Source organism: Centroberyx affinis, unplaced genomic scaffold, assembly GCF_046629955.1.
Source record: "Centroberyx affinis isolate AG114_WGS23_722 - 3 ecotype Tasmania unplaced genomic scaffold, CSIRO-AGI_Caff_v1 ptg004195l_1, whole genome shotgun sequence".
Lineage (NCBI taxonomy): Eukaryota > Metazoa > Chordata > Actinopteri > Beryciformes > Berycidae > Centroberyx > Centroberyx affinis.
In genome coordinates this window covers 26,214-40,640 of record NW_027281946.1, presented here as the reverse complement: position 1 = coordinate 40,640, position 14,427 = coordinate 26,214, and the positions used below count along the sequence as shown (strand labels likewise).

The 14,427-nt window shown below is 45.3% G+C and overlaps 1 protein-coding gene across 1 annotated transcript in view; it reads right to left on the bottom strand.

Annotated features, from left to right (window-relative positions):
* Window positions 1–5,667: 5,667 nt before the first annotated feature.
* Window positions 5,668–14,427, bottom strand: part of LOC139664049 (IQ motif and SEC7 domain-containing protein 1-like) — a 34,250-nt gene continuing 25,490 nt past the window's right edge. Inside the window, exons 15-18 of the mRNA XM_071542860.1 lie at window positions 13,066–13,227; window positions 11,733–11,963; window positions 10,068–10,117; window positions 5,668–6,918 (exon numbers count right to left, since the gene is read on the bottom strand). Coding sequence (XP_071398961.1) covers window positions 5,668–6,918; window positions 10,068–10,117; window positions 11,733–11,963; window positions 13,066–13,227 — 1,694 coding nt within the window. The remainder of the gene's footprint in view (window positions 6,919–10,067; window positions 10,118–11,732; window positions 11,964–13,065; window positions 13,228–14,427) is intronic.

Below are 14,427 nucleotides of genomic sequence, written 5' to 3'. Positions count from 1 at the left end.
GATCAGTGGTTCTTTGGCTCCGCCCACTGAGGTTCACCTCAACCAATCAGATTAGTTCTGTCTCCAGAGCAGCTCTGCTTCCGATAAATGTTTGTAGAACTGAACCTCCAATCAGTGACTGTCTAAAGAGAGAGAGATCAGATTCTGTGATGTGGTTTCTCCCTGTTCAGATAGGTGAAAACTCAAACTCGCACACTACAATGCTGTGAAGTGTATTTGCTGATACAGTTGGACTTCTGAACTGCTGAGTGGGTTGTTTCAAGCCAGCAGGGTCACATTATCAGCCTAGGAAAGAGAGTGTATACTGCCTGACGAGGACCAACACAGGTAGAAACCTGGTCGAGGTTTGTGCAGGACAGTCCAGACAAGCTGTGAGACAAAATTGGTGAAGATTGGACCAAATTTGTAGGAGTAGTAGTGAAAAAACAGTTTTGGACAAAATTCAAAATGGTGGAAAACCTTGAGGGCGGAAATGGGCGGGGCCTCCGTGGATAGATGCGGCTTGACCCAAGGAATCTAACAGTAAAGGAATTGTGTTTCCATGATTTACAAACACCGAGTTATGGCCATTTAAAATCTAAAATGTTGCTGTAGCGCCCCCTATGGCGCAATGACACCAGCTTCAGTACATGATGTCAGAGTAACAATGCGTTCCTGAGTTATGGCAATTTTTGTAAAATAGGCCCCGCCCACAACATTTGACCAAACTTTTGAGGTCACTTATATCAAAACGGTGAGGAATAGCAAGAAACTGCTACAAATAAAAAATAAAAATACAAAAATACAAATACAAATAAACACTTGTGGAGCGTCATTTCAGTGTGCAGGTTTTTCCTCTGTTTCTCTTCTGTCTCATTGGCCTGTTGCTGTTCAAATTGAAGATGAGGTCAGAAATGTTTGGGTATAGATGTTGTAAGCCTGAATGTAGTTAATGTCAAGGTAGAGCAGGTTTAGTCAGTCACACAAACAAAACACGACACATCTTTCCAACAACATGAACAGATTTTTATATCTTTAGAGCAATAAATATTTCCACTTTTTCATATCTCTGCAATTTCAAAAACAAAGTACAAGTAATATATATTTATATACACGGCTAAAATTTTCCATACATAATTTTTAAAATAATGTCGTCTCTGTTGACACGTATTGACACTGTACTGGTACAATTTTACAAGGACTATTCCAGTCTCTCTTTGCTCTACATTATAAACAGGAATTATTTCCATACAGCAGTCCATTGTGTAGCGACACACAGCTCAGACCCCCAGTCCATTCCCCTTGTATAGATACACACAACATAGACTGCCTTTACATAGGAACAGAAAAATAAAACCACATTTTTAACTTTATATGAACCAGATCTGATGTGCTTTTTTTTTTTTTTTTTTAATTTTCCCTGTTCTGCCTGCGGCGGACAGACCAGATCTGCTTCCTGTGGGGTTAAAAATCTGATGTTGGTTCCTCCTGTAAACCAGCCGGAGACAAACTGTCCATTCCAGAGCGAAGTGAGAACTCGTATTTGTTATTTTTCATATATAACGATGGTTATGTACATTCATGTTTATAATACAGTTTCATTCAGTGCAGATACTGTAATAATACCACATGCAAACCGATAGTGGAGAGCAGACCTGGGCAGAGAAAAACAATATTCAAATGTAGTTTTTAATAAATGGGAACTTACGGAAGGTGTGCTTGATTTTAGCGTGCCAGGCAGTGGAACAGGGTCAGAAGTTGCGAGGTAGGTTTAATCCGGCGCTCCTCGTGAATTTTGGTAAAATGTGTTCGGTAACTGTTTTAGTCCAGATTAGATATAGAGTTACAGAGAGGCAGGAGTGACACTAGGGGCCCTTCAGAGAGGCAGAGAGATGCTGCAATAAGTTACTGCAGAGGCATGATGGGTGGGGGGGGAGGGGTAAGGGGGGCTCCCACCTTGTCAGGGGCCCCAGAATTCCTAGCAGCACCCCTGCAGGAATGTTCAGGTGTTTTGGATTTGGATGACAGGTTTGACAGGTTGTTTGGTTTATAAAAAGGAACAGTAGGAGCTGTTTCTGTCCATGAGAAGGTCGGTGAGAAGCTTCACTGTAGCTCGAGAGATTTTAGATTTCGGATGTTTGGAAAACCTCCTTTCCTTGGTATCAGAGGAAGTGTTGAAATGGAGAGTTAATATTAGCTCTCAAGAGAGGGAGTGTGTGTGTGTGTGTGTGTGTGTGTGTGTGTGTGGAGGGAGGGGGTGGGGGGGGGGCTTCTAGAGGCACTGAAGGACCTCCATCACCTGTGTGTGCAAAACCACAAATCTTGTATCGATGAAACGACTTCACTGAGCTCGTGATTGAGATTCAGGAGTGTGCGGCTGTGTGCGTGCTTGCATGCGTGGGTGAGCGATAATTATCAAGAGTCAGTATTAAAAAAATATTAGAACAAGTTTGTTAGTCACAGAAAAGTCTTGTTTCGGTTGTAAACACGTTAAAAATTAAGTGATTTTAGTATTTCCATTGCACACCCAAATCCCAAAAATAAAAACCAAACTCATCTCACACTCAAGCACATAACAAAATAAAAAATGCGAAAAACAATACAAAACAGCCCAAAGAGTACGTTATGTTAGTAGAAGCTGTCACACAACAATATCGATAGTAATATCAGTAGCACACTCTAAAAAGTAAAAGGGGTTCTTCAGATAACAAACATAGGGGAACCCGAGAAGGTTCCCTGAGGGACTCCGTCATTAAGTGTTTATGAACCCTGAAGGTACTTCCACAAACCTCTAACACGCGGGGGTTCTTCAAGGAACTCTTTAGCGACGTTTTTTTTCTAGTGAGGAACCCTAAGGTGCTCAATGGCTCCCTTTGGAAGGTGAACCCCTAGTTTTTAGAGTGTACGCTTTGTTAATTCAAGCAGTTCTGACCTCAGTACAGATCGGTGCTGTTGGCCCCATCAAAAATAGAATATACTGTACAGGTAATATCTACAATTGGCGCATTCACGTAACCACAGGGAAACAATACGTGTCATTGAAGTTTGCATTCAGCAGTGTAGGAATTTCCCATCATCCACCAGTTCAACGCTGGTAAATATTGATCTGTGGCTGGTAAACTAGTCTACTAAACTAGCCACTTTGACAGGTGACCAACCAGCACTGAGTGGTTTATGTCTGATCTAAAAATAAGATAAAATAGTTAAAGTGGCTGGTGAACTTGGCACCAGCCACTGTGGGCGTCCGGCCCTGACATCCACTGATCCCCCATCAGACGGAGAGAGAAAGAAAAACACACTTAAATACTGGCATGGCAGGCTTAACTCAATGTGCAAAATGAAGTAACGTGTAGAAATGAATTAAGTTAAAGAATATTTCCTTTGTGCTGTGAGACAACAAACCATATTCTGCACTCCAGTCCCCTGAGGTGTTAGCAAGTTGACTGTGGGGAAATCCTTCCAGACAAAGCAAAGGTCCAGTGTCCAGGTTCCTCTGTCTCGCTGGACGAGAAGAACCAGAGGGCTGAGCGTAATTCTAGCTGTGTGTCTTTCATCCGGATTCAGTTACTTAACATTTATTGAATCAATCAATCAATCAATCAATATATTAATGATTCAGATGCTGCGTGGTCTTCTCAAATTCACTGAACATTTTCTTTTAATCGTTTTCTATTTTACCATCCTCCTGTCTGAAGGCACCTCGCTCTCCATTTCACGACACAACATTCGTTATTATTCGTACCTGTTTTTAAAGTTGTGAGGTGGAATTATAAGCTTTGTTCTGCCTTCAAGGTAGTTGGAAACGTGCTGATGATTTCACATCCTGTAGAGGAAAACTAATACAATCAGCCAAATGCCATCGTTCCATTCAAAAAGTCTAGTTGGCTAGTAAGACAGTAAAAGTGGCTGTGGAATCTTTTGGATGGACGGCGCACAAATGTGATTTTCCTGACCTGAGTATAACTTTTCTAATTGTAATTTTCCACCCAATTCAATTAACATTTTAACTTTTGGAGAGTTATATTATAAGAAGAACTTGTCTGATAGAACCTTAAATTACTCTGTCACAAACAGTGAGCTGGTCTGGGTTGCAGGAGGGCCAGAGAGCATTGTGGGTACTGTAGTTCCCAAACTTCATCTAAGGCAGACAAGTGAATGACACGAAAGACTGCATTTCCCAGACTGCACCCTGTTTGGCACCCTTCAGCGTAATCTCCTTCTCTGGCAACATAGAGGGTCATAAGCACACAGCCATATGTTTCATATACAACATGAAATACAGTCAGTATATATATATTATTATAATTTCTGACAAATACAGGCTTATATTTTGCTTTTCATATATTTTGGGAAACTTGATGGGAGATAATGAGGGGCGGCATCTGCTGCTTTTGTACAAATGATAATAAATCTCCCTTCATACGAATAGATTTTAGGGAAAAACGCAATGTCAATCATCGATGTACCATCCAGCCGTGCTGCAGTGTGGCGCCCCCTGCTGGAACACTGTCACCACACTGTCAGAGGCTAAAAGCTGTAAAAGCTTTCCCAGGCTGGTAGAAAACTGAGGTAAGAGACGCTTATTTTTAGTTACGATGGGTAATTCAAGTTTTCAAAATGCTTGTCGTCCACATAGAAACCAAACTTCTTCAATAATCTTCACAAATACACCTAAACTTTTTTTTTTATGGCCAAATAAATTCTGGATTGGGGCTTTAAATCTGAACAAATCCCCCTCCTGCGTATAAGATTTTTTATCATAGACACATTGACACTCATCTATTGCACTGGTCATGCATGCCTGTCTAAGACACAGAAACTGCACCATATCAATGCTAACAACCTCTGCTTCCAACATGTCAACAACACCTCATGGCTTGTAATATGTCAACAACCAAAACAATGGTACAAGTGCTTTTTGTGCGATAAACAAGGTGGTGCGAGACTAAATGTGATTTTTGGATGTACTAAAAGGACTCCTCCTCCCGTTCTTAGGCTTCTTCAAAAACCTGAACTGTCCCTCCGTGAACACCGTAGATAGTGTACTTGAGTGTATATAGCGTTAGCATGGAGAGCTAACCCCTGTGTTAAATTCTCAGGCACTGTTCCCCCCCCTCACATCTGGTCCCATGAACCGTGTCCCATCACTAAGATTCACAACGCAAAGTCGGACTTAACAACGCAACCAGCGCTTCACTCGTCCTCCCTCCGACAAGAATGGCGATGAAGAACTACAAACATGTCCTCCCGTGCTTCAGCAGCGGGCGACTCCCGGTCCGCCGACTACGAAGGGACGGCGAGGACATTTTCACCGGCATGCTGTCACTTTTTTTCGGGAGCAGACAGTTTTTTTGGCGTCGCCTTTTGCGCGACTGAAAAAACACGCGGTTTGTGTTTTCCCGTGTCGCACGCTGCTCCCTCGCCACGTTTTCCCGGGAAAATCGACCCCAGGCGGGATACAGAGGAAAACTGCGCGAGCGTCCGTCTACCTGCGAGGGAAGTGGATGTGAAAGTAGCACAGACTGAGTAAATTCCTCTTCCCCACTCTCCTCCTCACCAGGCGGCCATTTTGATACGCCTGCACCTGCCCTCCTCCCCTCCTCCTGACTCTCCTGCTCCCCCTCACCATCGCCCCCCTGTGGCTCGCGGCGGGGTAGCGCGCCGCCGCCGCCCTCGGCCTCGGCCTCCTCACACCACCGTGCTGATGCGGCTGACGGGCTTCGATTTGGGGCCGCCCCCTCCCTGCCCCGACGGCCCGCCCCCGGCCCCCGGGTGCGGGGAGAGCGGGGCGGAGGAGGACGGGGGCGGTAAGGGCGAGTGCGGTGGAGGCGGGGGGATGGAGGAGAGCGGCGGGTACTGCGGGGCGTAGGGCTGCGGCGGCGTCTGGGTGACGAGGCGCGCCGAGGGCGTCTGGGGCGGGGGCGTGGAGAAGATGAAGTGGGTGGAGGGGGAGGCGGAGGGGGAGGGGCTGAGCGGGGAGTGTGTGTGCGCGGCGTGGTTGTGAGAGTGTGTGTGAGCGTGGGGGTGGGGCTGCGAGTGTGAGATGGTCAGCGGGAGCTTGCCGCCCGGCACCCGGCCCGCCGCGTTGTGCGAGTGGTAGAGTCCGTGCGGGGTAGTGGGGGGCACGGGGGAGTGGGGGGAGAGCGGGGGGGGCGTGGTGAAACCCGACACCATGGCGTAGCGCGGGTGCTGGGCGGCGTGCTGCACCCTCTGATGCTGCTGGGTAAGAGAGGGAGCGCAGACGGGCTGCCCCTGCCGCCGGGGCGCGGAGACCCTGTGCGCCAGGGCGTGGTGCGGCGGCACGCTCTGCAGGTGGTAGCGGTGGTGGTGATGGTAGGGAGGGGGCGGGGTCTGCTGCGGCTGCCCAGTAACACTGACTCCGCCTCCTCCACTGTTGCCGTGGCAGTACTGGGCGTGCAGCGCCTGCAGCTTGGACGGCCCCCCGCCCGACCCGCCGCCCCCTCCGGCCCCCCCACCCGAGTCCGCCTGGCCGAGGTTGGCCGAGGGCGAGGGGCAGGGCGAGGGGGAGGAAGGGGGCGGGACGGGCGGCGCGGGGGCCGGGTAGTGGGGGGGCGAAGCGATCATAAGGGGACTGGGGGGGCCCTGCGGCGGGGGCGACATCATCATCAGGGGACCGGGAACCTTCCCTCTGCGGCTGCCGAAGAAATTCCCCAGGAAACCCCCACCGCTCGCCACCCCCCCACCCGCCATCCCTCCTCCTCCCCCAACCCCTCCCCCGCTGACGAGGGGGGAGACGGACACCCCCCCCTGGTTGTGACAGAGCCCCGGCCCACCCCCCACCCCTGTACCGGGGCTCTGAGTAGGGCGGTGCGGCCGGTAAGCTGCTGGAGAAGACGGATCCATCATGCTGCTGTAGGGAAGACCTGCAGCAGGCAGGGGGCGCTGCTGGTGGGGACGAGGACTGCTAATGATGGAGCCCTGAGAGGGGGGGGGGGGGAGATGGGGGGAGAAGGGAGAGAGAGGGAGGGAGGGAGAGAGAGAAGAGAGAGAGAGGAAGAGAGAGAGTGGAAGGGGGGAGAGAGGTAGGGAGGGAGGGAGGGAGGAGAGAGGGAGAGGATAGAGAGTGGGAGGGAGGGAGGAGAGAGAGAGAGAGAGGGAGGGGGGAGAGAGAGAGGAAGAGAGAGGGGAGAGAGAGAGAAAGAGAGTGGGATAAAGAGAAGGGGGGGGGGGATAGAGAGAGAGGAAGGGAGGAGAGAGAGAGGAAGAGAGAGGAAGAGAGGGAAAAGAGGTAACAGGAATTTAGGAGAAGGGAAAAGAAATAGAGAGAGAGAGAGGGAGGGCGAATAGAGAGAGGGAGGGAGGATATAGAGTGGGATGGGGAGAGAGAGAGGGAGGGAGGGAGGAGAGAGGAAGAGAGGGATAGAGAAGAAAGGGGGGGAGAGGAAGAGAGAGGAGACAGAGAGAGAGGGAGGGAGAGGGAGGGGGAGAGAGAGGGAGGGAAGGAGGAGAGAGATGGAGGGAGAGAGAGAGAGAGAGTGGAGGAGAGAGGGGGAGGGAGTGGGAGAAAGAGAGGGAGGACAGAGGGGACAGAGAAAAAGAGAGAGAAGTACAGAAATAGAGAATGAGAGTGAGAGGGAGAGAGAGAGAGAGAGAGCATTATAAATTAGTTTCCAACCTTTATAAACTGCCTTGCAGCAGAAAGCCAGAGGTAAACATACAGCATCAGCTCAGCTTTGCAACACAAACTGCAGCAACAACATCACAGCAACAAAGTTGCAGCAAACAGCGTGACGGATGCCGTGTTCATGTCATGTCGGAAGAAATGGAAGAACAGGATCTCACATCTTGTTGCTACAACTTGGAAGCGTTCACGTTTTTAATTCCCTGGAACACCCACATCCCAAATCATTTGTATTTATTATGAATTTCAAATCAACCGTAAACAAACTGCAGCAAACCGCGGCTTCTCGTGAGTAAGGTTGATTGAATTAGTGTGAATAAAACTGGTAATTTTGTGCTGCCGACACCGGCGGATTGCCTGTCATGTTCGCCAGCTGTGTTGCCGTTCGTGACGCCAGGTGGGAGATATCAGAGCCGACAAAAAAACATCCCACATATCCTACATGTAATTACTGCCGGGAGGCTGACGGGAGCAGCTTCTCCCAGCCGGCTGCTCGCGTTTACAGTGAATCCGATGTGACACGAACGCGGCGTCGTCTCGGCGCTCGCTGCCAGCGGGATTTGCTCATGCGAGATGACGGACGCAAACTTCGGCCGTGCAGAAGTCGCTCCGGTTGTTCGGCGACAGCGAGACCGGACCGCGGAAACGGATGAGACAACATGCAAACGTCACCATGCAGAACATCCATTACAGGGAAAGTGAAGGGGAGTGAGTGAACGAGCAAAAATTGGGATTTTCACTCATCGCACATGAGATTAAATGGTAACACTTACCCTTACACTTACAACTAACCCTTATTAAGCATTAACTAACCCTTAATTAACAGTTAACTAATGTGTAATTTACTAATGGTGTTCATGTTTATTTATTATTATTATTATTTAACAGTTTATAAAGATGACTATTAAATAATGTATAAATTAATACCTTAGTTAACATGAACACCATTAGTAAATGATTACCAGACACATTAGTTAACTGTTAATTAAGGGTTAGTTAATGCTTATTTAGCATTAACTAACCCTTAACTTAGTGACCCTTATTGTAAAGTGTTACCGATTAAATAAAATCCCAAACATAAAACCTGATTGTTGGGTAAGACTTGGCAGGAGAGGGAGCCTGGAGGACAAAAGTTTCTCCACCTCACAACCACTTAAAGGAGAAATCCACAATAAAAAAACACCTTAACAGGGTTAAAAAACAGCTACTGGTGTCAGTCCCTCAGAATCCATTTTGCACCAAGAGACGTTCAATAATCATACAGGGAGAAATCCATCGTAGAAGAGGAGAGAGACCAATTTCTGCACCCACAGAGAGACCAGAATGCAATGCAGCAGAGAGACAGGTTGGGGTTTGGGTAAATGGGGAGACTCACTTTTTCTTGACTGGAAAAACTCTTTTTATGCTACAGCTATCACTATCACTATCACTCAGAGGTGAGACCAAATAAACTCTGCTCAAGTCCCAAGTCAGCTTCAAGTCTTGAGGCACAAGTCTCAAGTCCCAAGTCTAAATGTAGATTACCAAGAAGTCCATGTCATTAATGTCAAGTCTCAAGTCTAAATGTAGAACAGCAAGTCAAGTCAGAACAAATCAAGAGTCCAGTATCAATTTAATATCTTAAAGAAAACTAAATATCTAGGACTTTTCAATACAATATGGTTTTAATAGGATAAAAACTTGGTAAGAGCATCATGAGTTTGATTTCTATAATCAGTTTTAACTTCAATAAATTCAATCATTCCATACAAATTCAGAAAACAGAATTTAAATTCAGTCGTCTGCTGGAACAAATCTCATCACTTTCAATCTAAGTCATTTACACAAACACAAGATCTCAAGTCAAGACTTTAGAAACCTTTTCAAGTCATCAGAGTACAAGTCAGAGTCAAGTCCCAAGTCACCAGAACCCAAGTCAAGTCGAGTCTCAAGTCTTCTCTTCATGCATCAAGTCAAGTCTCAAGCAATTAGAACTGTGACTCGAGTCCAGGTCATGTGACTCGAGTTCCTACATCTCTCCACCTACACGTAAAAACCCACAGCTGAATGCATCAACAAAGGGGGTTGTCGAAAGGCATTCTGGGAAACGTAGGAAATCACTAACTGCAGTAGACGAGGCAGGTTGAGGTGAAGTGGGTTCAACAAAAAAAAGTAAAAAACAACATTTCATCACTAAACAACTCATGGAATTTGTTGTTGTTGTTGTTGTTGTTGTTGATATTTCACAGTGGAAGAGGATCAGAGGGGATTTCTCCTTTAACGCTCCACTTGCCAAACACAAACCCAAGCCTTCCTTCCTTAATACTGACCAACACAGACAAACAGAGTCAGTTATTATGAATCAGACCGACACAGACTCAACAACACTCGCGACATGCTGTGGCAGCGGGTTGGGAGGTCACAGGCGATGGTGCATGCTTGAAGCCCCGCCCCCCTCCAGACTTACTTCGATGGTACTGTCCAATGACCCCACACTGTTCCTACGACCTCGCTTCCCTGTTACCCAATCAGAATGAGGCAGGGTTAAGAGGTCACGGGTGACTAAACGCTGATGTGATGTCTGACAGCGGTTCTCAAGCAGCATGACTAAACCAGACTGTGCTCAGATTTGGCCAAAACGTTAAACAGAATAACAGAAATGGAAGAGTAGAGCTTCATTTTTGCCATTAAATATCAGAAAAATAAGGGGAGCGCTTGATATATCTAATCTTCTGAGCAATATGTGCCTGGCATCGTAAATCAAGCACACCCCCAAATACATATTTTAAATCCATAATAAGCTTTGAAACAGAATGACCCTTTTTTATTTTACATGGTATTTTCTGCGGCTGTCCAGCAGAGGGAGACAGAGCATCACAGTCTGTTAGGAACTGTTTAACAGACTTTTAGCCAGCCATCTTACTATCTTACATTTCACCATTTCACCATTTCATTACTGTTTTCTTTGTTGCAAAAGAGCACAGATATTGGGTTATCCACAGTCAATGACTTGCAATAAATGTCCTATTTGCAGAATCCCAATCAAGTTGTAGGGCATCAGAGAAAATCATCACCATTTATATGATGATGTCTTATTTTTTTAAAGGATAAAAAACAAACAGTAAAGGTTAAAGCCAAACCTACATATATCAGAACTTATTTTATTTTATTTTTTTCACAAATTGGGTTTTAGGCCCTTTAGTGCCACTCACTGCAAGCTGACACTTGCAGTGAGTGGCACAGCAGAATAAACTTCAATCCCTATAGATCACCAACATTCAGAGGTGGAAAGTAACTAAGTACATTTACTCGAATACTCTACTTAAGTACAATTTTGAGATGCTTGTACTTTACTTGAGTATTATCATTTTATGCTACTTTATACTTCTACTCCACTACATTTCAGAGGGAAATATTGTACTTTTTCCTCCACTACCTTTATTTGATAACTTACTTTGCAGATTCAGATTATTAATACAAAATATAATCAACTAATAAATTGTGATGTATTATTATAGATTACTGTAAGCTACCCAGCAGTATATAAAGTAGTGGAAATCAGCCCCACCTTTTCCAGCTGCAACATTAAAGTGATGCTTACACATTAATGCATCAATAATTATAATTCAATAATATAATATATACTGTATTATTCTGAAATGGGCCATTCTGCATAATGAGTACTTTTACTTTTGTTGCTTTAAGTACATTTTGATGCTAATACTTTTGTACTTTTACTTAAGTAACATTTTGAATGCAGGACTTTTACTTGTAACTTGAGCATTTTTATAATGTGGTATTTCTACGTTTACTTAAGTAAAAGATCTGAGTACTTCTTCCACCACTAACATTACAAACAACTAATACTATGGAGGTCAAGGGTCAGAGCTACAACACCCTGACAAGAGGTGGAACAAAATATGTCTGTGGCCCTGAAATGATCATGGAGCGCTAAGAAAAGAGGTAAGAGCTGTGGAAAAAAAACATACATCATACATAATACTTTAGGAATCGGACAAACATTTATCATTTCACAGATTCCCTACTGAAAAACACATTAGAAACGAATGGATCTCAGGAATCCAGAGTCCTCACTTTTATGCCAATCTTCAGTATCCAGTATCATGCGTACCTGTTTCAGAGAGGTCCCGTAGCGAGGAGCTGAGCGCCGTGCGTTTGAGTCCGTCCAGTGAGGCGTACGTGTCGTCCAGGCTGGGCCTTCCCAGGGTGCCGTTCACCACCTCGCCCTTCGCCCCCCCGCCGGGCCCGGAGCCGGCGTTGACCCCGCCCCCGGCCATCCCCCCGCCCCCTCCTCCCGTTAACACACCGGGACGCATCACTCCTTTCTGCTTCTCAAGCTCCGCTGGAGGGAGGAGAGGAGAGGAAAGAGAGAGGAGGGAGGGAGGAGAGGAGAGGAGAGGAGAGGAGAGAGAGGAGGGAGGAAGGGAGGGAGGGAGGGAGAGAGAGGAAGGGAGGGAGGGAGGAGAGAGAGGAGGAAGGGAGGGAGGGAGGAGAGAGAGGAGAGGAGAGGAGAGGAGAGAGAGGAAGGAGGAAGGGAGGGAGGGAGGGGAGAGAGGAGGAAGGGAGGGAGGAGAGAGAGGAGAGGAGAGGAGAGGAGAGTCAGAGGAAAAGAGAGGGAGAAGAGATTACAGTCATTATCCATAATGAATAAAATGTGATAGATGTGGGAAGGATCAGAAGGGAAAGAGAGAGGAGGAACAGATGACAATGTGATCAAATATGTGAAGTCATATAATGGACTTGTAATGCTTATACTAATTAGTTACTGTAATACTAATAGATCAAGTTAATTCAAACATTACTTCATATGTTACATTGATAACTGCTACAACTACTACTACTACCGATACTCTGCTACTACTATTACTACTATTATAGCTACAACTAGGCTACAACTACTGGTACTACTGCTACTACTACTACAACTATTACTACCACTAGTACTAGCTACTAGTTCGACTTCAACTGTTACTACTACTGCTACTACTATTAATATTGCTACTACTACTGATATTACTTTTTATCGTCTTTTTATCTTTTATCGGCTTTTTATCATCTTTTTATCGTCTTTCTATTATCTTTTTACGTCTTTTATCTTTACTCTATCTTAATTTTATCTTACTTTTATTCTATTATTTTATTTATTTTGGTTTTCATCCTACGATTATACCACTATTTACTTGAATGTTTGCTCTTTTCCACCTCTGTCCTCCTATGAATTGAATCCCTGTTTATTATTGTTTTATTGCCTTTTAAATTAATAATTTGAGTATTCTGCTTTTATTTTGTCTGTCAAAGCACTTGGTAAACTCTGTTTTTAAAGGTGCTATATAAATAAAGTTATTATTACTACTACTGCTACAACAACTACTACTGCAACTATTACTACCACTACTACTAGCTACTAATTCTACTGACACTGCTACTGCTACTACTACACTTACACTCCACCCTGTATTTCTCCATCTCCTGGACCTCTGCGATGCTCTCTCGGAGGTCGGAGGTGAAGCGGGCTCGGTCTTGCTGGCTCGGCGCTGTGAAGACGATCAGGACCTTCCTCTCTCCTCCCGGGTTGGCCGCCGTCAGCCTGATGCCGTGAGGATAGTCTGGGCGGGACGGACAGAGAGAGGTGACAGTTCAGACAATGGAGTTTAATATGAGAAAATGTTTCAGGATCTAAAACATCAGCGGTAAACGTCAGGTTTTGGTGTCAGTCCCTCAGAATCAAAGAACGAGGGCTTCTTTCTAGAGCCGCTATTTTGCACCGACATTCAACAATCATTGCAAGAAATTCAGGCCCGTTCTCTGAGGGTTGTTGAAAGGCATTCTGGGCAATGTAGGAAATCACTACCTGAAGTAGGAGTAGATAAGGCAGGTTGAGGAAAAATGGGTTCACCAAAAAAAAAAAAAAAAAGCTACAACACTTAAAATAACTCCTGGAATGTGTTGAACATCACAGATTGATGATATATAACAGTGGAAGGGGATTCTTCCTTTAAAGACTGACGTGGCTGCTCAACACACACGCACACGCACACACACACACACACACACACACACACACACAAACACCCCCCCTTCCTCCCACACAGATACACACATACATATACACACACATTAACACACACAGATACACAAACACGCACCCACCCACACACTCACAATACTCACACAGTACTCAACCACCCACACGCATACATGCGCACACACACACACACACACACACACACACACACACACAGTCCATGTGTGATTGTGCTGATGAGTCATATGGGACAATCTGTCCTGGTCCAGTCATCAGCTCAACAAACAACCAGAGCAACAACAACAACACCAACAACAACAACAGCAACAACAACAACAACAACAACAAAACAGTAAACAACACTGAATCCCAAAAATAAATCATAAATAATGGAGCAATGTCGATTTCGCAATGCAATGTAATGTAATACAATGCAATGCAATACAATGCAATAGAGCAGAATATGACTCAGACACATAGTTTAAACAGAATGCTTGTTACCCTGCAGCTCCAAGATGAATCATTAGTTTAAAAACATAATTGATTCTGTGCTCTGACATGTTTAGTAATAGTTAGCAGAAGTGCTTGTTACCCTGCAGCTCCAAGATGAATCATTAGTTTAAAAACATAATTGATTCTGTGCTCTGACATGTTAGTAATAGTTAGGAAAAGGTCTTAAATCAGCTAATTTTTTTCCAAAATTAGTTTTACTTTCAGGTCAGCACTCGTTTTGTATTGGTTAGAGTAGATGTATCTCTTTTTCAAATGGTGGAAATGTGAT